This window comes from Saccopteryx leptura, chromosome 2 (assembly GCF_036850995.1).
Source record: "Saccopteryx leptura isolate mSacLep1 chromosome 2, mSacLep1_pri_phased_curated, whole genome shotgun sequence".
NCBI classification, from domain to species: domain Eukaryota; kingdom Metazoa; phylum Chordata; class Mammalia; order Chiroptera; family Emballonuridae; genus Saccopteryx; species Saccopteryx leptura.
The window spans coordinates 240,411,709-240,439,703 of NC_089504.1; the positions used below are offsets into that span (position 1 = coordinate 240,411,709).

The following is a 27,995-nucleotide window of genomic DNA, read 5'->3' on the forward strand; positions in this document are numbered from 1 at the left end:
ATGTGCAGATGGGATTAAGAAAAGGACCCTGAAATGCGGAGGTTATCCTGGATGATGTGGGTGGGCCAATGTTATCACAAGGCTCCATGTCAGAGAGAGGTGGGAGGGTTAGAGTGAAGGAAGCAGAGGTTGGGGATGTGTGCTGTGCAGATGGACAGAGGGGCCACAAGTCAAGGCACGCTGGCAGCCTCTGGAAGGAAGCTGGAAAAGGCGAGGGAGCAGATTCTCGCCTGGATGGAGCCTCCAGGAGGAACCATCCTGCCGACGCTTGGACATTAGCCTCACGAGACGGACTTTGGACTTTTAACCTCCAGAACTGTAAGATAATAAATTTGTTGTTTTAAACCACTAAGTTTGTGATAATGTTATAGTAGGAGTAGGAAACGAATACAGAGAAGACATAGTTTCCACTGCTGTGAGGACAATGTCAAGATCAATGGTCAGAGAACCTGCGTTGAAGACCTCTCCCTGAAGGGCTGGCTCTTTGGCAGAATGGGAGAAGGTCAGAAAACATACGTGGGCTGGGGGTGGCCTCTGGTGCTATGGCTCCCTGTGACCTCCCCAAATGTCCTTCCTACCGCTAGGGGTGGTACATAATTTGTGATTCTCAGTGTAAAACAAAAATGTGAGGCCTCTTGTAAAAAATTATTACGAATAGCAAGACGGCAGCTGCAAGGCATCAAGCCAGGAGGGGGCCCTTCTGCACAGGTTGCATACCCATGAAGTTGGCCCTGCCCCCATTCTGCTCCAGCCATACTGATTTGCTGCTCCTTGAACTTCCACCCCAGGGCTTTTGCACATGCTGTTTCCCTTGCCTGGGATATTCTTCCCCAGATACCTGCATGGTATACTCCCTTGCTTCTTTCAAGTCTCTGCACCTATGCCACCTTCTCTGTGAGGCGTTCTCTGACCACCCTATTTAAAAGAGTAGCACCACCACAGCATTGTTTTCTTTTTTTTTTTCACCTGACATATTTTTTATTTATTTCAGCATCTGTTTATATTAAGTCCCTTGAAAATGGATACTGTATCTTATTCATTGCTTTATACCTAGAATCTCATACAAAGCCTGGCACAGAGTAGGTGGTAAAAAAATCAAAAACCCAAATGAATGGATGGATGGATGGATGGATGGATGTAAAGTGGCTAGGAGCACCTGTCTGGGTATTGTCCTGATACGCCTAGTTGTAGGTTTAATCCTCCATCAGGGCACATATAAGAAGCAACCAATGACTTCATAAATAAGTGGAACAACAAGCCTCTTTGTCTCTCTCTCTCTCCCCATGTATTTATGTAGGGCTGCAATGTGCCAGGGCCCGTGAATAAGGAAGAGCAGGGAATAATTCTCTAGGTTTCTCTCTCTCTCCCGTCCTTGTTCTTGTGTGTCTCTTTCCCCCACGTCTCTTTGTCAGCCCTTTGAAAGCAGGAAAGGTCTTATCCTCACAGTAAAGATTTAGCAGGTGCGGAAAACCCTGTGCTAAACCTTCTACATCCATGACCTCATTGGCTCCTCCTTGAGGCCGGTAATATTACCAATCAGTCCCATACACACATGTGGCAACGGAAGCTCAGAGCTGTGAACTCGCTTACCCAGGGATACATAGTTAGTGGCGAAGCCAGATTCAAACCCAGACTACTCTAAGACCCAGCCAAGGGCTGGGCTCATATAGGTAATTAGAAAGTGTAACATCTGTTTTCTTCTCTGGCCCATTCAAGGTCTGACCTTGGCACTTCTGGGACCTGAAAAGAGCCAGATGTTTGCCAAGCCTTAGTGTGCTCTCAGCCACTGAGCCACAAGGCCAAGTTTTTACTTTCCACCCCCAATCTGCAACCTCCAGCCGAATCCTGACCCATGAGGGTCACGAGGAGAAGGCACAAAAAGAAAAACATACACAATAGTTTCCTCTTACCCACAGGTGACACAATCCCAGAGCCACAGTGGCTGCCTGGAACAGTGTATAGCACCAGACCTAAGTGTACACCACGGTTTTTCCTATACATATATACACATGTAAGAGATTAACAACAGTACACTACAACCAGTAGAACCATACACTATAATAACAAGTTATGTGAGTGTGGCCCCTCTGATAACCAATCAGATAACCGAGGTGGCTACCGAGTGACTATCAGGCAGGCAGCATGGACATGCTGGACAAAGGGATGATTCACATCCTGGCTGCCCAGAGCAGGACAGCTCAAGATTTCCTCATGCTTCTCAGAATGGTGCACCGTTTAAAACTTATAAATGGCCTGACCTGTGGTGGCGCAGTGGATAAAGCATCAACCTGGGACACTGAGGTCGCAGGTTCGAAACCCTGGGCTTGCCCAGTCAAGGCACATATGGGAGTTGATGCTTCCTGCTCCTACCCCTTCTCTCTCTCTCACACACACACACATGCTTTCTCTGTCTTGCTCTCTCTCTAAAATAAATAAATAAAGTCTTAAAAAAAGTTTAAATATACAAAAGGATAAACATTAAAAAAAAAAAAACAACCCCCCCCCTTATAAATGGCTTATTTCTGGGATTATCCATTTAATATTCTCGGGCCACAAGTGACTGCAGGTAATCGTAACTGAAAACAGTACAACAATGGGTAGTGGGTAGGGTTACTGTACTCACACACTGAGCCTTTACTACCTGCCAGGAAGCCGAAAGCACCTCCATCTGCATTGTGTGAATTAATTTTTTTTTTAGCTCACCTCAAATCTTCCCTAAACCCCTGAGAAGATGACAGCATTACCTCTTTTACAGATGAGGAAACCGAGGCTTGGTGCGGGGAGGTGAGCAGCCAGAGGCATTACAGATGGAAATAGCAGAATTAGAGTTCAAACTGGGATCCGCCTGTCCCAGGAGCCCCAGATCTTTCTAATCAACTCTGGAACCTTTCTGGTCAAGCTGAAAGTTGAGCAATGTGAGCCGTGGGCTCCCTTGGGCCAAATCTCAGTTCCAAGCCCCTACCTTCCCCCCAGAGACAGAGGAACATCTGGGGGAAACATGAGACAGGACCGCCCCACCCACCGTGTGGAAGCCAGCAAGAGAACACCTGCTGAGCGGAGCCCCAGCACAACTCCCTGCCCCTGCTCAGAGAGAGGAGGCGGGGTGGACGCCTCCAGCCACCTCGGGGAGCCCGGCTGCCTCCCTAATCATTTAGCTGGAGTGGAACAACATAATCACCACTTAGCTGGCTAATTACTGCCCGCAGCACCCCAGAGTAGGGGCTGCGACCACAGTCCCACAATGTGGCTGGGAAAGATTGGGCCGGGTGGGTCTGAGAGCCGGGGACTCGGGTCTCCGTGCCTTGCTCCAGATGCCAATTCGCACCAACCACTTTCATGTGCTCATCTGTTCATTCAAGAGTCACCGCGCACCGACCAGGTTTCGCTGTGCCGAAGTGTGAGCATGACAGCTGTCACCCTGGGGAGAGATGGTCAGCGGGGGTCTGGAAAAATGCACGCGCCAAACTGTTCCCCACTCCAGTGCTCTGGTTCTGACTGTCCCCTCTCTGTGGTGTGCCCCTTTAGCTTCATGTTGCCTGGCAACTCCCATCCATCCTTTAACTCAGTTCTGAGGTCACCCTCTCTAGGATGACTTTGCTGGGGGCTGGGGTAGGAGCTCCTTTTCTGTTTTCCAAGAGGGTCCTAGAGTTGACTCGCAGCCCCACTGAGCTGTGAGCTCTGGGGCCTGAAGCCTTGGGTCCGGGTAGCCCATGCCCATTGGGATGCCCGGCACTCTGTTGCTGCCCTATAAATATAATAGTTGTAGAATGAATACATGACTAGATTAAATCACGTGACCTGAAACCAGTTACTTTAGGGCCTTGGTTTCTTCACGTGTAGACTAAAAGGTCTTTCTGGGTCTGTCTGTGACAAGAGGGCAGGGGTGTAGCCAGCCTCTGAAGGACTGGAGAGGCCTCTTAAATGTCCAGCGTGGGTCCTGAGCATCATGTTCTGGGCCCTGTCAAAGCCAGGCCAAAGCCTTGTGAGTTCCTCCAGCCTCTGCCAAGGGGGTTGGTGTGGACATTCAAGTTCTCTCCACCTGCAAGGAACTGAAACTGGCTGTCCCAAGCCAAAAGGGGACGTTGGAAGAATGCTGGTTTATCTCAGGCTTCAAAGGAGCTCTGGACAGCCAGGCCACCTCACTGCCCCAGGGGGCCCCAGGGGACGGACATCTGTTGACTGGGCTTCTACAACTTTTACCTGCACATGGACCTGGTTAAAGTGCAGAGGGACCCATGCTGCTGCTCCCAGCCCCTGGGATCCCTGGTTCCCGGGAGAGGCTCCAGGTGCTCGCCCAGGATTATCGGTGGTGGGCAGGGAAGTAGGGACACCGGGAACAGCCATGGCCCTGGGTGCTGGTCCCAGTCCAGCGTATCCAGCTATTCCCAGAGAAGGGCGGGCCTTGGGACAGGGCGGCCACCCTGAGAGGGGTGGACTGCAGCTGGGGTGGAGCTGGGGCCAGCTCTCTCCACAATGACCATCTGAGCCGGTGAAAGGTATCATCTTTCAACCTGGAAAGTGATTTGCAAAGGCCCAGGGCTGGGGAGGAGGGGTGGGGTGGCAGGAGAGTTTAAATAGCAGCTGTGTTCCTAATTTCCCCAGGAGGAGGCCTGGCCGCCCCTCCTCCGTGCTGAGTGTTTGCCATTAAAAACAAACAGTATCATTTGGTTCAATATAAAATGAATTAAAGGAAATTAAACCGAGGGGGCCATGTGGCAAGCCTTGTCTTCCATTGTCTGAAGCCGTTTTTCATCTTCCCCAGTGGGGAGCAACAGCTTGGGGGGTGTGGAGCCCAGCGAGACTAGGTAAATAAATAAATAACGCAAAGCACCCCCTCTGCCCCCCAAACAGGCGGAGGCTGGGGTTTGGGAAATCCCAGGTGCCCGCTCAGGCCCTTGCCCTTCTGTGTCCCTTGAAGGCAGAATGTAGCCTTTGAGAGTCCCCCAGGGAACAGACAGAGTGAAGGGAAAAAAACAAACCAAAACAAAACAAGATCAACAACAAAAAATGACGTGCAGCCCCTGAAACAGAGGGGGCAGGGTAGTGGAGGATTCTGGACCTGAGGGGCTGGGAGAAGAGAGGAGGGCGTGTGGCACCTAGATTGGGGAGGAGTGATCTGACTGTCCCTCAGCCACACACAGAGTAGTTGCTGCTACTATCTGAGCTGGGGTCACGGAGCCAGCAGGGCAGGGGTGGGGGGAGAGGGGTGGAGAGAACTCTGTAGCAGTCCAGAGTGCGGGGTTCTGGAGCTAGTCTGCGGGAGCTCAAATCCCAGCCCTGCTGCCTACCAGCTGTGTGCCCTTGGCGTATCATTCACCCTCTCTGTGCCTTAGTCTCCTCATCTGCGAATTGGGGATAATAGAGTATCTACCTCATAAGGCTGCTGTGAGGATTAATTAGTTCATGTCTATGAAGGAATGAGAATAGGGCTAGGCACGTTAGCTATTTGCTATTACTCTATTATATTACCATGGGATGTCTTTTATATTATTCTTATGGGCTCTGTGGCATCTGGAAGACCTAGCTTAAGTCATAGCTCTGCCACAGACTTGCAGTGAGGTCCTGGCTAAGCGAATACACCTGCCTGGACCTCAGGTCCCTCATCTACACTCATTCTGGGCCAGAGACTGCCGGTGCCTCCCCATGTCCACCCTCCCCTTCCTCCTCCAAAGCCAGCCTCCTGACTTTTTCTTGGGCCCACGGGCAACCCCGCTATAAGAAGTTGCTCCCTTGATCCCCACGCAGCAACTGTGACTAAGTGGTGGCTCATGAGATGTAAGTAAAAGTGATGGAAGCAATTTATGGGAAGTCACCTACAAAGGGAGAGGAACACTTGTGACAGCCAATGCAAAAATCCTTAGTAAAATCGCAGCACGCAGAACCCAGAAGCACATCAGAAGGACAATACATCATGATCAAGTGGGGTCTGTTCCAAGAACACACGGCTTAACAGGAAATCTAGTAACGCAGTTCTTCTTATGAACAGCTCCGAGGAGGAGGGGAAATAGTTCTTGGTCAAATTCAACAGCCACTCTTTTAAAAGTCTCAATATATTGGACGAGATGAATACATCCTTGGCCCCAGCCCCCAAATCACATCTTGTTTAAAAGGGGGATTGTGATAGTTAATTATTATGATTTAATTTTAGCAACAGTAGCCAGTTTTGCAATTCAGGTGTTGCTTCTAAGTTATTCTGTAAATGTGATTAGCATCTATAATCAACTGACTGGCTTTGTTTTTTTTTTTTGTTTGTTTGTTTGTTTTGTGACAGAGAGAGACAGAGAGAGGGACAGATAGGGACAGACAGACAGGAAGGGGAAGAGATGAGAAGCATTAATTCTTTGTTGCGGCACCTTAGTTGTTCATTGATTGCATTCTCGTATGTGCCTTGACCAGGGGGGTTAAAGCAGACCGAGTGACCCCTTGCTCAAGCCAGTGACCTTAGGCTCAAGCTGGTGAGCTTTGCTCAAACCAGATGAGCCCATGCTTAAGCTGGCGACCTTGGGGTTTCGAACCTGGGTCCTCTGTGTCCCAGTCCAATGCTCCATCCACTGTGCCACTGCCTGATCAGGCTATAATCAACTGACATTGAAGCAAAGGAGGTTGTCCTTCATAATCTGGGTGGGGTTCATCCAGTCCACTGCTCCAGTGACACCTGATGATGAAACAGGACCAGCACCTTCAGCGACAGCTGCAGACAGAACACACGCTGGCCTGCCAACCCAGCTTTGCCGTTCCCCAGCTGGGCGTCTTTCCTGGGTGACTGTGACCCTCAGTTTCCCTCTCCATGAAATGGGAATAACAGCAGTACCTAGCTCATAGGACTGTTGATAGGACCAAAGGCAAAGATGCAAATAAATCACTTCATACTGCTGATACATCAACCAACAGGACAAATGTTAGTTGTTATACTTACTGTTAAATATCTTAAGTCAGTAGAGCTGGGTTTGGGTCTTAGCTTTGCCACCTACAAGCCTGGGGACCTCTGATAAGACTGGCCTCTTGGAGCCTCGGTTTTATTTGTAAAGTGGGTTTAAGCAAGCATGGCCATCCCCATCGCAGGGTCACTGTAAGGATTGTTTTAAAAAATTTGAGCTGCATCAGTGAATGAGACAGACATGTGTCTGCACCTTGAAATTTATGGTCAGCTCTGGCCGGATAGCTTGGTTGGTTAGAGCATTGTTACAAAGCACAGAGGTTGTCAGTTTGATCCCCTGTCGGGGCACATACAGAAGCAGCTCGATGTTCCTGTCTGTCTCTCTCTCTCTCTCTCTCTAGCCACAATCAATTAAAAACAAACAACAACAACAAAAAAAAACTTAAAAAAAATTTATAGTCCAATGGAAAGATAATAACCCAGATAATTACAGAGTGGAGTGCTAAGTGCTGGGAGAGAGAGGACCATAGGAAAATAAATGAGGGCTCTGACATTGCCTTAAGAGGATGAGGGGGAGGTGACATCTAAGCTGAGTCCAGTAGCACCACAGAATCAATGGGTCACTGGGGGCTAAACAATTCACAACTATCCAGTGTCCTTACAGGACCTCTCTAAGAAAACCCATATTAAAGCTGACCTGTTTCCACAACACAACATGCAGCTCTTAGAAAGCTAACTTTTATATATTGCACATGATAAGATAGACAATCAAATAAATCCTCATAATACCCCATGAGGGAACGTGTTGTATGTCCCCCAAAGTGTCCTACTTTAACCCTGAGGACTGTGACTAGGATAAGATACCTTACCTGGAAAATGTTATATTATAAAAAGAATTTTGCAGATGTAATTAAGATTACTAATCAGTATACTTTGTGTTCATCAAAAGGGTGATTATGCTGGTGGGTCTAATCTAATCATGTGAGCCCTTCCAAAGCAGAAGGGAGCCAGGCCTGGGGTGGCGCAGTGGACAGTGTGCCGACCTGAGACGCTGAGGCCACTGGTTCAAAACCCTGGGCTTGCCCGGTTGAGGCACATACGACAAGCCTAGTCAACTCACTGAACAACTAGAGGGAAACAACTACCTCTCATCCCCCTACCCTCCTCTCTCTGTAAAAGCAAGAAATAAAATCTTAAAATAAATAAATAAATAAGAGCAGAAGGAAAAGTCAGACAGCCATGAAGCAGGAGGGGGATTCCACATGCTGTTTCTGGATTAAAGATGGAAGAAATGACATGAAAGGACCTCAGAGTGGTCTCTGGGAGTTGGGAGTGACCCCGGTGACAGTCAGCAAGTAAACGGGGACTTCCGTCCCACAACCGCGCAGAAATCACGTCTTCCGACGACCCAAATGAGCCTGGAAGTAGATCCTCCAGGATCTAGAGGAGCCCAGCCTGGCTGACACTTTGACTTTGGGAGACCCTACCCAGAGAACGCGGTCAAGTCCGCCCAGCTTCTGACCTACAGAACGATGACTAATCAGTGGGTGTGTTTCTGTTCATCTAAGCTGATCAATTGGTGGTCATTCGTTAGGTGGCCATTGAAAACTAATACAGGCAGGCACTGCTCTTATCTCACGTTACAGCTGAGGAAATGAAAGCCAGCGGATAACCTGCAGGGTCACCTAGCTGGTTAATGGCAAAGCGTTTCTCAAACAACAGGATTGGAACACAGGCTGTCTGGCTCTTAACTGTTACGCCATTTCCTGCCTGGAACAATCTCCAACATAAGATGGTTTACAAACAAACAAACAAACAAAAAAACAAAGTTGGAACTGTGTTAGAATATTGCTGTTTGAATACATAGATGAGTGAATACATAGATGCTGTTTGAATACATACATTTGCGTGCACAGGTGACCTTTCACCAACATGAGGGTTAGGCTCACTGACCACCCTTCACAGTAAAAAATCCGTGTATAACCTTTGACTCCCTAAAAACATAACTACTAATAGCCTACCATTGACCAGAAGCCTTACAGATAATGTAAATAGTTGAATAACGTATTTTTGTATTTATATGTATATATTGTATTATATATGTATGATATATTGCATTCTGACAATAAGATAAGCTAGAGAAAACTTACTAAGAAAATCATAAGGAAGAGAAAAATACATTTACTGTATTTATTGGGGGAAAAACCCATATGTAAGTGGAACGACGAGATTCAAACCCATGTTGTTCAAGGATCAAGTGTAAGCACATACAAGAGCTATGACAAGACTCAGGGAAGATAGTATCTCCTAGGAGAGGAAATGGGTGTCTGGGGGCAGAAAGGGAAGGAGACTTTTCACCATATGCTGTTTTTGGAGTTTTGACTCCTGAACCCTGTGACTGTATAATATACTTAAAAAATGATGCATCCTCAGTAAACAGGGGGAATGGTAAAAAGCCAGGAGACATCTGAATGGATGTAAGAACACTCACAAAGAGAGTCTGGAATTGTAGGTGGACTGGTCCGTGGTGTATTGGCCTGCGATAGGGTTGCTGTAGCTAAGGACTGCAGACTACAGGGCCTACACAGTCTGGAAGTCTGAGATCGGGCGAGAGCTGGTTTCTTCGGAGGCCGTCTTCTCTCTGTGTCCTCATGTAATCATCCCTCTGGGCATGTCTGTGTCCAAGTTCCCCTTCTTATAAGAACACCAGTCATTCGATTAGGCCCCACTCTAATGACTTCATTTTAACTTCATTACCTCTTTAGAGAGTCTTTCTCCAAACACAGACACAAGCGTGAGGTAATAGGGCCAATCGGACTTCAACATGAATTCTGACACAGCACAATGCAGCCCGTAACCATAGGGGAGCTCACCCAGGGCCACAAAGCAAATGTCGAACCCAGGGTTTCTCAACCACAGCACTACTGTCATCCGGGGCTGGACCATTCTTGGTTGTGGGGGGATGTCCTGCATGTTGTAGGATGTTTAGCAACATCCCCAGTCTGTACCCATTAAGTCCCAGTACAGCAACTCCTCCCAGCTGTGACAACCAAAAACATCTCCAGGAATTGTCAAACGTCTCCTTCCTTGGGACCACGGCTTTGACCCCTTCTAGCTCCGCTGTGTGGGGAGCTGGGGTGAGTGCAGCTGGCCCTTCGAGAAGTTCTATACCTTCCTATACAGAACGGTGTGCTGCAAGAACCACAGACCTAGGAAACCTAGACCTGCCCTGGCATAGACAGACGTCGGCTCAGGGGCGCAGAGCTCCAGAGAGGGGAATGCTTGACTTTGAGCAGGGAAGACAATGCCATTAACGGGGAACCACTCTGAGAGCAAAAGTGCTCGGGTCAGGGCCCAGGAAGCAGAGGGGTTTTAATGGCACAAAAGCCTCATGAATCCTTCTAGCTCTCACATCAGAGAAAACCACTGTTTTTACTTTTACCTGCCTCTCACCCCACCCCTGTACTTAGACAAAAACCACCGGGGCCATAAAATCTCACCCTATTGAAATCTCTTCTCTTGTCCAGGGTAGCTTTGCAGGCTGAACTAGAAGGGAGTTATGACTTTGGATACATATTCCTATTTTAATGAACATGACAGAGAGTTGGTCCAATGCTCAGCCTTTGGAGGAAACACTTCAGCTGAGCCTTTCCTTGTCTCGGATATAGCTCGTCCTAGTAACTCCCCGGCAACCAGCTACCTGGCCTTCTGCCTTCTGATAAACGTAAGAGGATCAAAGCAACTGTTACGGCAACGAGGATGCTGAGGGCCTCCCAAAAGTGAGGTCCCTTGTCCAAGGTCACCCAGGCAGTAAGTCCAGGAGCCAGGATTTGAACCACCCAGATTTACCGGTTCAAGGTGGGCGCTCTTTCTACTCTGCAGTGTTGTCTCCATTTACTGGTGACCCGCCAGAAAGTTCTTAGAGAAGTGCCTGCTTTTATTTTTTGCCATCTGAGAAAGGCATCAAATGACAGCCACCTGCCACCCATGCTCTTGGGAGGCTGAACCAACTTTGTCCTGAGAATGTTCTAGAACAGTGCTGTCCAATGGAATATTCTATGATGATGTTAATGTTCTCAGTCTGTGATGCCCACCATAGCAGCCACTAGTCGTGTAGCTATCGAGCATGTGAAATATGGCTGGTGCAACTGAGGAACTGAACTTTAAACTCAATTAATTTAAATTAAAATAGCCACAGGTGGCTTCTGACTGTTATGTTGAACAGCACGGCTCTAGAACCCTGGTCCAGGGGTATTTCATTTTAATAAAGGAAGGAGCAGTGTGGAAAAGTCATAGTTTTATTAGGACTGCCATTTACAGTAGGAGTTGGAGTGCAAGGTTCTGGGACAAGAGATTTGCCTTCTTAAGTAGGTCTGGGTGAGGCTAATATAGACACAAGTGCCATCTGCAGAGAATAAAGTGAGAGGATGAAGGTTAGGATGGCATCCTACTCGTCTTTACATTCTCCGGGGCTGGCAGCGCCCCTGTAAGCCAACAGGTCCTCCATAACATCACGGCACTGGCGAGAGAAAGGGGACCAAGGAGAACGCTACGTGGAGGGGGAGCAGCGGGCCTGGATTCAACCCCCAGAACGACACAAAGACGAGGCTCTTCATTCAGCCCGTCACATCTACTGTGCGTTTCCTGGGAGTCAGGACAACCTAATGGTCCTTGTTCTTAGGAGTCCACACTCTAACAGGGGGAGATAGAAAATAAAAACAATCTGACCATTTCAGATATTGGTACCCGCTGGAAAGGAGATAGAATGGTGGGGTCATAACGCAAGTTGGGGATGGCCACTCTCAACAAGGTGGTCAGGGAGGGGACAGGGTCTTAGAGGAAATGACATTGGAATAAGACTTGACTGATAGGTAGGAGATGGCGCTGGGGGCATGGGGAAGACTTCCCCAGACGGAGGGAACAGTAAATGCACAGGGCCAGAGAAGGAAGGCGCTGGGTGCACTGGGGGTAGAGGGGAACTGCAAGGCCACCAGGGGCTGGTCCACAGTGAGCAAAGCAGAGAGTCACGGGTGATGAGGTTGGAGAAGTGGGTGGGAGCCAGATCAGGCAGGGCCAAGATGTACAGGTTACATAAGTTACCTGGATTTATAATGACAAGTGGCTGCTTTAGACACCGGGGCACTCTGATGGTATGGGGCTGAGTTTGAAGATCAGTGACCACCATCGTTAAACCCCGTCCCCACTTTGGCCAGCTGATGGCCATGGCTCTCCAGGGAGGCCCAGGTGTGAGAGGATTCGGGACAGATCCTCGGTGTCGGAAGGCACATGGGAATTGGTGGCTCGCTCAGCCTCACACGTCAGGGACCGTGGGGCCATCAGGCAAATCCAGAATACCAGAAGCCCTTCCAGGGTAATGATTATAATATTGAAAAGCCAGCCTGCCCTCTCAGCGGACAGCGTGGAGGCGCAGGGACGCGCATCTGCGCCGTGAGCCATTAGGCATCCCTGACAGATGTGTCCTTCTCCCTCCCTCAGTCCCCAGCTGCAAATGAAGATCCGTCCTTTTCTCCTGCCCAGACAAGGATTGATGAGGATTTGGGAGAGCACTCAGACAGGCAAGGAAAGGCTGTGAACCTTTTCCAAGCCTGCAATTTATCTTGAGAAAGACTATTCACATCACTTCTTACAGGCTGGGTTATGCTCTGACCCGGCACATTAATCTCGCCAAATAAAATAATAATAATCAGAAAAAGGGAGCTGGATGGTTGCCAAGGGGACATTAATAACTGTCGCCTACACCTCGATGGCACAGGGAAAAGGTGCCGGGTCCCATCCCCGCCCCTCGCCCTTGCCCCCCAAGCAGTACCCATTTGAAGGAGAAGGAAGTGAGGTAGCTGCTAGTCTGAACTGGGGGAAATTTTATATCGATGGTGGATGGGGACCCCACTCCTCCATCAACTCTGCAGAAATGTCCCCAAACAATTCTAGGGAGCTTAGATGGGAGGGAGGATTATCTAGTAGCTCAGAGCAGGGGTTCTGGAGTCAAACTGCCTGCGTTTGAATCCTCGCTCAGTCACTTACAAGATGTGTGGCTTTGGGTGGCTTTCTTAACCTTTCACAGGACTTGGGGAAAGCAGTTGGGTGGATCCTCATTTCCCCAGCATTTCCACGCGTAGGTATTTACCCAGAAAAACTGGGTTCAAGTAGACACTTGTCAGCGCATGTGCAAAACAGCACTGTTCATAATAGCCCCAAAGTGGAAACAGCCCAAACGTCGATCAAGAGATGAATGCGTACACCAATGGTGGTCTAGCCACCACATAATGGGATATTTTTTAGCCATAAAAAGCAGTGACACAGGCTACAGGGTGGGTGAATCTTGCAAACATGCTGAGAAAGGGCGGAAACCAGACACAAAAGATCACATAATGTATGATTCCATTTATATGAAATGTCCAGAATAGGTAAAGCCATAGACAGAAAGGAGATTAGTGGTTTCCGGGGGTTGAGGGGTGGAGGAGAGAGACTACTTAATGGGTACAAGGTTTCCTTTTGGGGTGATGAATATGTCTTGGAACTAGACAGTGGTGACGGTTCCTAGACACCGGGAATGCACCGAATACCACTGAATTGTACACTTTAAAATGATTACCGGTGAATTTTACCTCAATAAAGAAACCCAGAGAACAGCAGCACCTGTCCTGTAAGTCAGATGTCAGGAGGAAATGAGTTTGGGCCATCCTGGCCCATACAAAGGGCTGACTCCACACTAGCTGCTCCTAATGCTATCGGTATTCTTACTACGAGGTCTGCAATCTTCAACAAGTTATTTAACTGAGTTTCTGCTCTTGTGAAAAGAGATGTCAACAACATCGACCCTCCCAGGATTGTTAAGATTAAACAAGACAACATCTTCAGTAGACTGCAAATTCCATGAGTACATGGATTTTTATCTCCTTGGTTCACTGATGTATCCCCAGTGCCAAGAACAGTGTCAGGCACATACATAGCATCCAGAAAAAATTTCTTGAACAAATAGCATTGCCTAACACTCTGCCTGGGTCCTGGAAATTGCTCAGAGGTTAGAGTAGCTGACTAGACTATCAACGCATCTATGCACCTATGCATGTACGCATCCATCCAATCATCTATCAATCCATCCATCCATCCATCCATCCAATCAATCACTTGCCTTCCAATCTAGTTACAAATCCACCAACCATTCCATCTAGCCACCTACTTCATCCATCCACCCACCCAACTATCATACATACATACAACGAACACTTCTCAGTACATATCAGCTAATGGTGATCCATCAACAAACAAGCTGGGTGCATTCATTTCCTGCTGTCACAGAGGTTACACTTGAGCAGAGAATGTGGACAACTAAACAAACAATTACAGTCAGGGTGGAGAGTGCTAGAATAGGGGGCGGATAGGGTGCTGTGAGGGTCCTCAGTAGGAGAACCATCCATAGCCTGCAGGGAAGATATCTAAGAGGCTGTGATCTACAGGAACGGGAGTTAGTCAAGACATAGGTAAGGAAAAAGGTCTTCGAGGCAGAAGGATCAGAAGTGAGTGGGCAGGAGACAGCTGTCCAGATGAGTTACTCAGCGTCTCAGTGCCTCAGTTTTTCCATCTGGAAAATGGGATAAGAAGAGCACCTACCACGTATCAGATTAGCTCATGTACATAAAGAAATGAAAGAAGTAGAATCCAACTGAAGCACAGAGAACAGAACAAGGAGGAGGTGGGGCAGGACAGAGGGGGTAGAATGAGGAAGAATGCCCAGGGTGGGACCAGCGGTGAAGCCTCGCCTGCCTCCTCCCAGGCAATGACCAACCCGCCCCTCAATTCATCCATCCACAAATAGAGTTTTCATAGCTCTTCAGCATCTCAAGCAGGGTTTTGTTGACATCTCAATTTTCTATAGGAAGAAACATGTCCTTGAACTTTACCCTGTGGCTGGAAAGTGGCAGGGTGAGGGATGGCCCGGAGCTCCCGGCGTCTGGTCCACTCAGTGCCTGGCAGATGATCTCCCGGTGTGGCTGTGGCCTTGGGAGCGGAAGGCGTGGATTCTTTTTGATTCTATTAAATGACCAGCTGGGTATTTTATGGACAGATTATCTCACCTCTCTTTCAGCCTCAGTATAATAAGCAAAATAATGGTCACACAAAGGTACCAGGACCTAATCCTTGGAATCTGAGAGTGACTTGATTTGGAAAAGTCCTTGAAGACATAATACAGTTAAGGCTCTTGGCAGGGGTGGGGAAGGGGAGCTTCCTGGATTATCCAGGTGAGCCCTAAATGCAATCACACGTGTCCTTATAAAAGATGGGTAGGGGGAGATTCACACACAGACTAGAGCCCCGTGGTTCTTAGTGGACTCCTGGGTGGGGGGGGGGGGCTATTCACCAGAAAGACCAAGCCATAATTAGAAGCTTCAGACTTGCAGCCACAAACCCCTTAATCCAGAGAGGGGAAGAGGGGCTGTTAAGGGGATTAATAATTGATCATGCCCACATAAGGAAGCCCCTATGAAAATCCCAATATTATGGGGTTCAGAAAGCTTCTGGATTGGTGAACACATATCTACAGGCTGAAAGGATGGTGTACCCCAACTTCCTGGGGACAGAAGACCCCATGCTCAGATCCCTTCCAGACCTCGTCCTCTGTACCTCTCCATCTGGCTAGTCATCTGTGTCCTTTACCATATCCTTTACTAATAATTATTATACGTTTGACAACCCTCCAGTAAAAGAGATGAAGTGTTGTTACACAAAGATGGAGAGAGGAATGCAGCCCTGCCAACACCCTGACTTGAACCCAATGAAACCCGTTTTGGACTTCTGACCTCCAGAACTATTCGAGAATAAATTCCTGGTGCTTTAGGCCACTAATGTGGAGGATACAATACAAATATATTGTATAAAAACTACATTTTTTTTTTTTTTTGTATTTTTCTGAAGCTGGAAATGGGGAGAGACAGTCAGACAGACTCCCGCATGCGCCCGACCGGGATCCACCCGGCACGCCCACCAGGGGCGATGCTCTGCCCACCAGGGGGCGATGCTTTGCCCCTCCGGGGCGTCGCTCTGTTGCGACCAGAGCCACTCTAGTGCCTGAGGCAGAGGCCAAGGAGCCATCCCCAGCGCCCGGGCCATCTTTGCTCCAATGGAGCCTCAGCTGAGGGAGGGGAAGAGAGAGACAGAGAGGAAGGAGAGGGGGAGGGGTGGAGAAGCAGATGGGCACTTCTCCTGTGTGCCCTGGCCGGGAATCGAACCCGGGACTTCTGCACGCCAGGCCGACGCTCTACCACTGAGCCAACTGGCCAGGGCCAAAACTACATTTTTAATCATTATTAATACATATAAAATAATAATGAAAAAGCTGGTAAGTATAAGTAAGTGTTTTCCTGAGTTTTGTGAGCTGTTCTTGCAAATGACAGACCCCAAAGAGGATGTCAGGGGAATCTTGATTTATAACTGGTTGGTCACAAGCACTGGTGACAACAAGGACCAGTCTTGTAGGACGGAGCTCTTGACTTGTGGGAACTTTTGCTATCTCCAGGCAGACAGTGTCAGAATTGCATTCAATGATAAGACGCCCAGCTAGTGTTGCAAAATTGCTTGGGGTGTGGAAAACCCACACATCTGGTGTTAGAACTACTGAGTGTGAATAAAGAAGAAATATAGGAGTGTGGTTTTCCTATACATCTGGACAATGGGTTTGGTCAGCTGTCACACAAGATAGATGGCCAATTTCAAGCCTGCTCTAATTCTAAGCTCGTTTTCTTCCTTTCTCTTTCTCTCTCTCTCTCTTTCTTTTCTTTTATTAAGTGAGAGGTGGGGAGGCAGAGAGACAGACGCCCCGACTGGATCCACCTGGCAAACCCCCTACTGGGTGATGCTCTGACCATCTGGGACCATTGCTCCATTGCTCAGCATCTGAGCCATTTCAGCGCCTGAGGTGAGGCCATGCAGCCATCCTCAGCACCCCGGCCAACTTGCTTGAACCATGTGAGACATGGCTGCAGGAGGGGAAGAGAGAGAGAGACAGAGAGAAGTGGGAGGGAGAAAGGGAAAGGTGGAGAAGCAGATGGTCATGTCTCCATTTCTCCTGTGTGCCCTGACCAGGAATCGAACCCAGGGCTTTCACACACCGGGCCAATGCTCTACCACTGAGAAAATTGGTCAGGACCAACTTTTTTTCTTTTTTAAATTTTTTCTTATTGATTAATTTTAGAGAGAGAGAGAAAGGAAAAGGGGGGGGGGGGGAGAAACATTGATATAAGCTTCCTAAAGTGGAAAAGATGGCTGTTTTCCCAGCATGAAAAGCAGGAGACTTCAGAGAGTGTTTAGTCCATCTGCCTCTGTCCAGACTCCCTGTTTTGGGTCTTCTTGCAGAGGCACCAGCAGTAATTATATCCTAAAGGTGATGTTTTGTCCTTGCCCTGCTCAGTCCTATGAATTACAATGGTCATCCCCCCACAAGACCTCCTCAACCTGACACTTGCCTGCAGGCCTTCCCCTACAGTACGCTGCAAATTATCGTTGCCATAACTTCCCATCCTGTGTCCACAGCAGACATCACTAATCAATCAGAGTTCTCTCCTTCTGAGCCGTGGTTCCCTTTACACAACATGCTCCTGAAGCCACAAAGCGTCAAACACCTATGACAGCCATCCTTCCCCAGGAGAAACAGAACCAGGGCATGCCAACATGCTTCTGTCCCTTTCTCAGGTCAAATTCAGATGTAAACTGCATCAAGGGCATCTCAGAACAGTGAAACTTAATAAATGCACTTGGAGTAGAGGTGTCACAGGCAGGTACTAGCAATAAGGGACCGTGCTCAACTTCAAGGAATGATAAGAGGTGAGTGACAGAATCTACTAGCTCAGGCTCTGTTCATTTGACGATGTGACATCAGCTCTGCCCACACCCATTCTTTCCTCCTCCAAAAGGTGCCCTGAATCTCCTGCGTGTGTGATTGGAACTACCTGGTGGCCACAGCCAGTGCCTACCTTGGACTTGACGGCCAGGATGATCTTGGGCAGGGCCACGATGAAGCACTTGAGGGCGATGGTGATGTACTTCAGCACAAAGTCTGCAATCCCCACAATCCACAGCAGGTCAAAGAAGTCCAGGGTCTCCAGGTTGGGCTTCAGAAATATGAGGCTGTGGGGAGGATTCCAAGAGTCAGGATGCTCATTTATGATCACTGGCCCATAGCAGCTCCTTCTACCTACTCTGGGAGCCTGATAAATATTACCTGCAGAAAGAGCACTGCACTGGGAGTCAGACATCATGTCCTGTTCTTGAATCTGTTACTCACCTGCTGTGTGACTTCAGGTGGGTATCTTAACCTCTCTGAGCCTCAGTTCCTTTAAGGGTTAAAAGACGAGATTGGACTGGAGTATCAATTAGTTAAGGCCCCCCTCCAATTTTATGGGCCCATAACAGGCTTCACAAGAGGAGGTAGAAGAAAGGAAGGAAGGAAGGCCAATACTATGAAGGAGAGAGAGAGAGAAGGAGGGAACATGTATCAGACACCGTGTGAAGCTCTTTACTTACCACGTCTCATTGTCCTGAGCAGTGAGTGTTGCTTTTCCCAACTTTATAAATGAGACACTGAAGCTTGGAGAGGTAAGACGCCCAACATCACACTGCATGGTAATGGGCATTTGCATCAGACAGACTTGATTTTGAATCCGGGCTTCTTCGTTTATTGGACCCTCGGCACATAATGCCATCTCTATAAGCCTCAGTGCTCTCATCAATTAAATGGGAATCTAACCCTCCCTCATAGCGTTATTGGTGGGAGTCACCGAGATAACGGACACTCTGTGGATCTGCCCCACAGCTGTGACGATGATCACAACGGCAACTCTACAAGGCGGGCACTATTACCTACCCCACGCTGCGGCTGAGGAAACTGAGACGCAGAAAAGGAAAGAAACACGCACAACGTCCTGCAAATATTCAGGGACAGAGGTAGCCTGAAACCCAGGCACCCTGGCCGCAGTTCACGCTCTCAGTTCCTACCTATAGCTGTGCTACTCGGAGTGTGTAAACCCCTTTACCCTTCCGTGAGCAGGTAAAGTGAACGTCGCGCTCAATTTCCGTACTGACCTCACTAGAGACAAACAAGCTGCCTCCAACAGGCACCTGTCCGTGGAGCGCGCTTGGAGTAGCACTGCTCTCCACCACCTCCGAGGATGCTGATATTATTTGTAATAACAATAGTAGCTAAAATCCCTCAGCTTTTCACATCATGCTGGCCCTGTGCTATAGCCTTTAGTGTTTGAACTTATTTCGCCTTCCCAAAGACTCCGTGAAGCAGGTGCTGTGATTACCCCATTGTGAGCTGGGGAAACTAGGGTGTTAAGAGGCGGAGCTGCCCACCCATGCCATCTCAGGGAGAACCTGGAGCTAGGACTGGAGCCAGCATTCAACCTCTGCTGGACCCCTCACTTCTCTTCTCACCACATGAGAGGCACTGAGGCCAGGCCAGGCCAGGCGCTCTGTCCCCTGTAGAGTAGGAAACCGTGCACACAGCCCAGCGTGCATGCTTTCCCAACGCATCACACAGTAGTCCCCCTTACCCAGTTTTGCTTTCTGTGTTTCAGTTAGCAGCGGTTAACCACCGGAAAACTCCAGAAAATGCTCTTTCACTGAGCCAACCAGTCGAGGCCCAGAAATAAACAATTCATAAGTTGTAAACTACATGCCGTTCTGAGTAGCACGATGAAATCCCACGCCGTCCCTCAATGTCCCACTCGGCGGGACATGAATCAACCCTTGCCCAGCATGTCCACGCTGTATATGCTACCCGCCCGTTTGTCACTTAGTAGATGCCTTTGGTAATAAGAGAGATTGTCAAGATATTGCAGCACTTGTGTACAAGTCACCTTTATTTTCTTTAAAATGGCCCATAAGTGTAAGAACAGTGACGCTGTCCATTCAGACATGCCAAAGAGAAGCCATGAACTTTATCATAGGTACATATGTGTAGGAAGAACTGGTGTCTATAAGGTCTGGTGCTGTCCAGTTTCAAGCATCCTCTGGGGGTCTTGGAATGTATTCCCCGCAGAGAAAGGGGACTACTTACTCTGCTGGCAGAAAGCAGTGCAAACCCGAGGCCTCCTTGGTATAGTAACCTAGGAATGAACTGGTCTACTTTCCCACTTTTATTCTTAAAGACCTATTTCCACTCACAATAAAAGTCTTTTAAAGAGCTAGTGTAGGGCAAAGTCTGCGAAAACGATTCTATTTTGGCGATCTCTCACAATACTTTCAGGGTCTTTCGGCATCCTGGCCCTGTCTCCATGGAGTTCTTTGCCTCCAAGTTTGAGTGGCTGTTCATGTGATAACATCAGGGAGAGACTGGCCTCCCTGAGCTCCCTTCTCTGCCTCTGCTCTGTCCGTCCCTGGGGACCCTGCAGGCTGGTGGGCTGACCTCCATGCCCTTACACTTCTATGACTGCAATAATATGAAAATCTGGCTTCCAGTCTCCATTTAAGCTCAGAGATACCCATCGGTGTTACATTCACTGATCTGGGGATTAGTTCACTATGTTAGGGTTTTTTTCTGTTTGCGTGTTTGGAGGAGGGGCAGTGAGAAAGTATGTTTCCATGGGCTCATCACGAAGTTCGTGTGTGAACTTTAATAAACTGATAGATTTTATTGTCAGCTTTGCTCCTGATTAGGCTCCAACACCCAGAGGTAATTTGTCATAAAAGCATAACATTAATTATGATAAGATTATGATTATGTCAAATGCTTCCTGGTTTAACCAGTGCCTCTCATGAGTGATCACATTTGGCCTCCCTCATAAATGAGCCTGTTCAGGTGGGTCAGGTGAGAATTAACTGGGTCCTGGTTTCACAAGTGAGGAGACTAGGGGAGTCCCAAAGGGATCCCATTATTTGCAACAGGGCACAAAGCTGGTAAGTGGCAGGACTAAAACCTGACGTTGGTCCTCAGACTTCAGATCCTGGGGAGGGTCAAGCTTGCTGATCAGGGCTACTTAATGGCACTAAGATTCATTAGAAAGGGCTTCAGTAAGCCTCAGTTTCCTCACCTGTGAAGTGGGGGTAGCAACACCCAGCCAGGAGGCCAAAACAAGATAACAGGTATCAGTATCACTTACAAACAACTCTCGACCCAACACCCACAAGGAAGGGGCCTCAGCTCTGTCGCTCTTCCGCTAAACGCCTCTCTCTCTGTCTTTCTCTTTTAATTCTGCGCTGCAGGTCTGACTCAGCCCTGGTTTGATGGGGGCACAGAGGGCTAGTGCTGGGCCTGCGATCACGTCCAGAGAATGACATGAGCTGGAAATCCACCCAAGGTTCTGGGAAACTCCACCTCTGAGAGCCTCCACTAGGATCTTGATATTCCGGGCCAGGCAGCTAATGCGGCGTGTGAGATGTGAGTGGACGCCTTGGCACTAACTCCCCAAATTGCTTTTAGGGGGTGGCCCCAGAGAGTGACGAAATGGCTCCCTCCTCACAGTCCATTTCCAAACGAGATGCACACGATCTCAAGGCTTGGCTTGAGTTTCAAACTCATCCCAGAGGCCCTCGCTGGCCAGCCCTCCCCTACCAGCCACAATGTGGCCACTAGAAAATCACATTATGGGGCTTGCATTACAGTTCTACTACAGAGCTCGGCCCCAGGCGTGCATGTTCATAACAACGGGGTGGAACTGGAGTTACAACATGACCTAGAACTGGTGCATCGTTCTCCAGTGAAGGGGTACGTGTCCTAAGCCCACCAAAGTCCCCCACTTTCCTAATGGGGGTCGAAGCCCCTGCTTACCTGTTGTATAGCTGCTGGGAACTGAACGTATACAGCACATATAGGGTGTTCCCTGCCAGAAAGGCCAAGATCCACAAGATGACCAGCACCGACCTCTTTTCCTGCAGGGAAAGTAAGAGATCGGTGGGGATGCTGCAATGTCAAAGGTGCACATGGCAGAACATTCCAGAACATTTTCTGACAAGTGACAACTCTTCCCTGTCTCAAAGGTTTGGAGGAAGTAGGGCTGATGGTAAACGGAAGGGCACGGGCATCTTTCTATCCCCCTGGTTACATAGAAGGTGATGGAAATGTGGAAACCTGCTTGGAGAATTATCTGGAAAGGCAGGAGAGCCACGTGGTTAACAGTGCAAATTCTGGAGCTGGAGGCCCGAGTTCAAATCCCTGGTTTGCTACCTGGGGACTATCCAACCCCGGGAAAGTTACTTAAACTCTTTTCACTTCCCTTTCCTTGCCCATAAAAATGGGTCTACATTGCATCTCTCCTACAGAGTTGGGGGAATTCATGTGCATCAACGCTTAGGACAGCACCTGACATGTAGTGAATGTTAGTCCACACTTACTGTTATAAACCGAGACACAGAGAGGCTAAGGAACTCTTGCTCAAGGGCACATGTTTTAAGCCTCAGTGCCTTCATTTAAAAACAGGAATTTCGTTGAGGATTAAGTAAAATACATCAGTGTCAACATTCGGTCTGGTTTGGGCTCATATTTCAGGGTCGCTAAGTGGTTAGGACCTAGGATTCATTCAGACTTTCCAGACCAGTGGACAATTCGCAACTACAAATGGGAAACTCCCGTCACCCCCACTTCTGCTAGCACGGCCCTCTGGGCTACTGCCCTGAACTGACCGGCCGACCGTCCAATGTAGGGCCATATTCACAGGACTAAATTCAAACTCATGCACTCCTGGCCGTCAAAGCCCTTCACAATCCGGCCCCACGTCTGCTTCCCCCGCCTTGCTTCTGTCTGGTCCCCAGGAAGGCGAGCTGCAGACGGCTGTCGGTCTGCTTGTTGGCCAGCAGCCTCTCGGCCTGAGAGCAATCCCAGGAAGTTTCTGGAGGCGGCGCCGGGCTGGCGTGTCCTCGCCTGTGTACCCTGGGAGACGTACACAGAACCCCGTGCTGCTGATTCTCAAAAGCCCGGCTCTTCCTGGAGCAGGGCGGCTGCCTTGCTGGAACAGGATGAGGTCATATCTTTCCCAGTGTAACCTTCCCTGCGGTTTCGGTAAATGCTCCACTGTCTCCAGACACAGCTCAGCGCCCCGCGCACCCTTGCGATGCATATTTCCAGAGTAGACAAAATAAATGCATCTCCGTCCACCCATTATTCCAGGAGCGGTCAAGGTTAACGACCCTAGAAACCACCTCCAACCAACCAACAGCTCTTATCAGTGTGATTAATCCACTCGGCAGTCCTTTCTCCCCCAATAAATAATGGATTCTAGTTGAGTCCTCTGTAAATTCAAACCAAAGTTAGGAGAGAAAGAGGGAATTAGCAATGCCCCAAGAAGCCAGTCCCTGACGGACAAAGGGGGCAGTTCTCCAGGAGTAAGTTGAGATTCCTAAACTTACAAAGGGTCACGTAGACTCTCTTTCACAGAAAACATGTGCAGGCAGGCAAAACATCACCTGTGTCTGCACTTCAGAAGATTTAAGGACCACCTCCACCACCAGAAGCTTGTTCACAGATAGAGGTATCCTCTTAACTCCCTAAAATTCAAGTCAAGGCACCATGTGCATGTTACTGCATTCGAGAGACAGCCAGCCCCCCAAATCCCCAGTTATGGAGTTGATCAACCTGCTGTTCTAATAGCCACTGAAAGGGGTTTTCATGAAGAAGATGAGACTAAGGGTCAGGAAGGACCTCTGGCTCCATGCCCAACTCTGGATCTCAATAGGCTTGCATCATATGGAGACTGAGCTGCCCTCCACACCTCATGGAGGGTGAGCTGCTTTTGAGAAAGCAGACAGATGGCTCCAAAGAAGGACCAGAGAGGATGGCGGCTGTGATGGGGTCACAGGCACAGTACAAAGCATAGACTTGTTAAAAATAGCTCCATTAAATGTTACCCTTTTGCCAGGCACTGTGCTAAACATCTCTGTACTCTCATTTAATCTTCTCTATGAGTTTGTGAATAGTTCCTTTTCCAGAGGTAGCCCCTGAGGCTGTGGTCAAGGTAACCCGTCTAAGAGCTTGTAGGCGGGTGGCGCTGGAATTTGAACCCGGGTGAGCACAGCCTGTGGGCTCAATGCCTGGGTTCCTATCTTGATGCCACCACTTGCGCTGGCTGTGGCTATGTGACCACAAGCAAGGAACTTTGTCTCTGAACTGCTGTTTCCTACTGGGAAAATGAGATAAGAATAACTTGGCTTGCCCCAAACCCTACCCCCACCAGGTTGCTGAGACAAATTTGCAAGATGAGTTGTGTAATGGGCCCAGCACTGCACTGGACACGGTTAGTGCTCAGCAGTTACTAGAGGGAATACAGGACGATGGTGGTGAGGCTCTATGGGCAGCCAGCAGCGCCAGGGGGACGGCCGTAACCCGGAGGGTGGCTTGGAAGTGAGCTAACTGGTCGAATGCCAGGAGGGTAATGGGACTGGGCTGGGAGGACACTGCTGGTGGAAGAGCTTGGGAGAAGGGTGGCACATCAAGGGGTCTACCCAGGGGCAGAGGCAGGGTGGCCTCCCAAAGCTGTCTCCATCCTAATCCCTGCACCCTGCGACTATGTTAGATCACATGGCAATGGGGAATAAAGGCTGCAGGTGGAATGATGGTTGAAAATCAGCTGATCTTGAGATGGAGAGAGATTGGGGATTATTCAGGTGGACCAATGTCATCTCAAGGGTTCCTGAAAGTGAAAGAGGGAGATAGAAGAGGAGGGTCAGAGGGGGACGTGACCATGGAGAGATGGTCACAGAGAGGCACTGGTGCTGACTCAAAGAGGAGCAAGGGGCCAGGAGCCAAAGAACGTGGGTGACCTGCAGAACCTGGAAGAGGCAGAGAGACAGACTGTCCTCTAAACCCTCCGGTAAGAACACAGTCTTGTTGACACCTGGATCTTAGTGTAGAGAGACTCATCTCAGACTTCTGATGGACAGAACTGTGAATTAATCACCTGATGTCGTTCAAAGCTGCTAAGTGTGTGGTCATTAGTTCTCGCAGCCCCAGGAGACTAATTCACCAGGTGACTCACCTTCAGAGAGACCTGCTCCCGGAGAGTGGAGTTGGCGTAGGCGAAGGTGGTGGCCATCCCGATGCACACGGCAATGCCTGTGGGACAGAGGAGGGCCAAGGCCACCACTCAGACTCATCTGTCCTTGCTGACTAGGGATGGCGAGCAACATTTAAAAAACACATTCTCAGAGTTTACAGACTAACCTCAGAAGAGACAAAATCTCACTTCTGGGGGGGTTTGGGCTGCCATGTAAATCACTGGGACCCCTGAGCCCCTGAGTAGAGGCCTCTGACATAGGGATGGGATTGAGGTCACTCTGGGGTATTTCACAGAACCGGCTAAGGAGCATGCGCTGTGCAGTCTGGTAAGACCTGGGTTCAAATCCTGGCTCTGCCACCTTCTCTTGGCGTGAGCTTAGGCTAGTCACTACACCTCTCTGAGCCCTACTTTCGTCATCTAGAAAAATGGTCATAATAATAACAGCACTTAGTTCATGCGGGGATAATGCTTACAGAGTATCCTACCTAGCAGTTAGTAAATGATACCTGTTATTATACCGAAAGCCGAAAAGAATCTGTGGTGTGTTATTTGTAACGAAAGCATACATAGAAAAAGACTGTGACGCCATAAGAAATAAAAGTTTAATGTGAAAGGGGGAAAGATTCTTGCTGACAGAAAAACAGGACCCTCGCAGATGGGGGGAGAGAACTGAATTTTATTCCAATTCCTTCAGTTGCCATTGTTTGCTAAGCAACAGGCTTGGACTTCTCCCTGACCAGGGATTTGCAGATCCTGCCTGCCGGAGCCCGTGCCCGGGATCCTGCTTGCACACGATGCACACAGCTTCTCGGGCTTGGAGCTCATTTTTACGTTTTTAACACTTCGTGTACTCCAGGTACTTTTCTGGGTCTACTTTGTCAAAGATGTCTGTCTTACTGGAAGTGTAGGAAGTAAACTAGCTGCCCTACAATCCTTTCTTCTATTCTCCTCTGTGATTAACAGTAAACAGACCTGCTAGGTGGAGAAGAAAAAGACCACCCTTGAGAATAAACTTGAAGTTGGGAATTTGCCAGAACTCGGGACCAGAGGAGAACCTGTGGCTTCCATTTCTAGGAATGAAAAAGGGGGGCTGCCAGGGTAACACTCCAACAAGGAAGGAGGGGTGATAGGAGTCAGCGAGAACTCATCAGAAAGGGACAAAAAAGACACAAAGAATGGCCTAATATCCTCTAGATATCGTCTATGGGTTGTAGTAGACCATGAGGTCATCTGTACCCTAATTCCTACTACAGGACTAAAACAATAGCCTAAAACATTCTGGGGCATAGCAACACCACAATCTGAGAACAGTAAGTTACAATAATAACAATACCAGTGGACCAGAAACCATTTACTAAAAGTTAAGTGCGTATCAGGCTCTGGGCTAATCACTTTATGAATCATTGTCTTACTTACTAATAATACTAACAAGAGGTAGTATTTATTAAGCACTTGGTCAATGCCAGGTTCTATGTTAAGTATTTTACGTGTATTAGTAATGAGTGTAATGAAAATAATCACCTACACTTGCATAGCCCTGACCTAAGTACTTTACACATATTAACTCATTTAACCTCACTGCAATCTCGTAATCCTCATTTAACGGATGAGGCACAGAGAGGTTAAACAACGTATGCAGCGTCACACAGCTAGAAAAGGGCAGAGCCTGTGCTCAGACCCACATAGTCTGAACTCCTAGTTACTATACTCTACTCCTTCGCACCAAATCTATCAGCTGAGGGAGCATCTCTCACAACCCGCACTGGACAGACGAGGAGACTGAGGCTCAGAGAAGGTGAGTGACTTGCCTGAAGTCACACAGCTAGTCCAGCATAATTTGAACCCTGGTCTGACTCGGAATCCCATCCTTGTTAAGAACTCTGCATGATGAGGGCCTCTGCTGCCTTCCCCTGGCGTTTGGGATGGAGGGCCTCCTACCTGGCAGTCAAACTCCCTGTGTCCCCGGGGACTCACCGAGCTTATGCTGGAAGCACAGTTTGGCCAGGAGGATCAGGATGAAGGGCAGCCCCTTCTGGAGCCAGCAGATCATGGCCTTCAGCTCAGACAGGGCAGGGGCAGGAGTTCCTGGCTGCTCGTCGCCGCCCTCGTCTGCGTGCGCGCGGTGGTCCCCACCCACGTGCTGCAGCAGCGAGCTCCCCCGGTGGCTGCCGTGGTGGAAGTGGTGGTGCGGCGGGCGGTGGTGGTAGGTACCGCCCTCGCCCCGGCCTCCGACTTCCTCTCGGGATGCTGGCATCTGGATGAACACGTCCCCCCCGCTGGCAGAGGCCCCCAGCACCAGGCTGGAAGGGAAGGGGGTAGCGGGATGGCTGCCTGTCGGGAGGCCGGAGAGGCTGGAGAGGCCGGAGAAGAGCGCTGGTGGGGAGGCTGCTTCTGCCTTCAGACTCTCAAAGACGCCCCCTTCATCCACACTCGCCTCGGAGCTGAGGGCTTGGCTGCGATTTCTGCACCAGAAGGGAAGAAAAGAAAGCCCCACCAAGTCAGGCAGATAGACAGTCCCCCAGCGGAGATTGGGGACGAATAATTGATAGTAGTTTCAATGTCATAAGCAAATCCTGTCTCCTGTGTTGAAGCCCTAACCCCCAGGACTTCAGCGTGACTGTATTTGGAGACAGGGTCTTGGCAGAGGTGACTAAATTAAAATGAGGTCATTAAGGCAGGCCCTAATCCAATACGACTGGTGTCTTTATAAGAAGAGGGAATTTGGACATGGACGTGCACAGAGGGAAGATGATGAGAAGACACAGGGAGAAGCTGGACATCTTCCGGCAAAGGAGAGAGGCCTCAGAGGAAACCAACACCGAAGACACCTTGATCCTGGACTTCCAGCCTCCAGAACTGTGAGCAAATACATTTCTTTTGTTTAAGGCCCCCCAGTCTGTGGATTCTTGGCCATGGCAGCTCCCGCAAACTTCTACAAATACTAACAGCAATAGGGTCATAAACTTTATCAAACATTTACTATGCACCAGTTTTCTAAGTGCCTTCTGCTATTTAACTCATTAAACCCTCCTGCCAACCCTGAGAATTAAGGTCTTAATAATACCCGTTTGACAGATCCAGAAGCCAATGCACAGAAAAAAGAAAGACACACA

General features: G+C 48.9%; 1 protein-coding gene across 2 annotated transcripts in view; it reads right to left on the reverse strand.

Annotated features, from left to right (window-relative positions):
• Positions 1 to 27,995, reverse strand: part of RNFT2 (ring finger protein, transmembrane 2) — a 57,454-nt gene that overhangs the window by 22,684 nt on the left and 6,775 nt on the right. For both annotated transcript variants that reach the window (XM_066370823.1, XM_066370824.1), the window contains exons 4-7: positions 26,857 to 27,344; positions 24,862 to 24,938; positions 21,663 to 21,763; positions 17,866 to 18,019 (exon numbers count right to left, since the gene is read on the reverse strand). In XM_066370823.1, the coding sequence (XP_066226920.1) occupies positions 17,866 to 18,019; positions 21,663 to 21,763; positions 24,862 to 24,938; positions 26,857 to 27,344 (820 nt within the window). The remainder of the gene's footprint in view (positions 1 to 17,865; positions 18,020 to 21,662; positions 21,764 to 24,861; positions 24,939 to 26,856; positions 27,345 to 27,995) is intronic.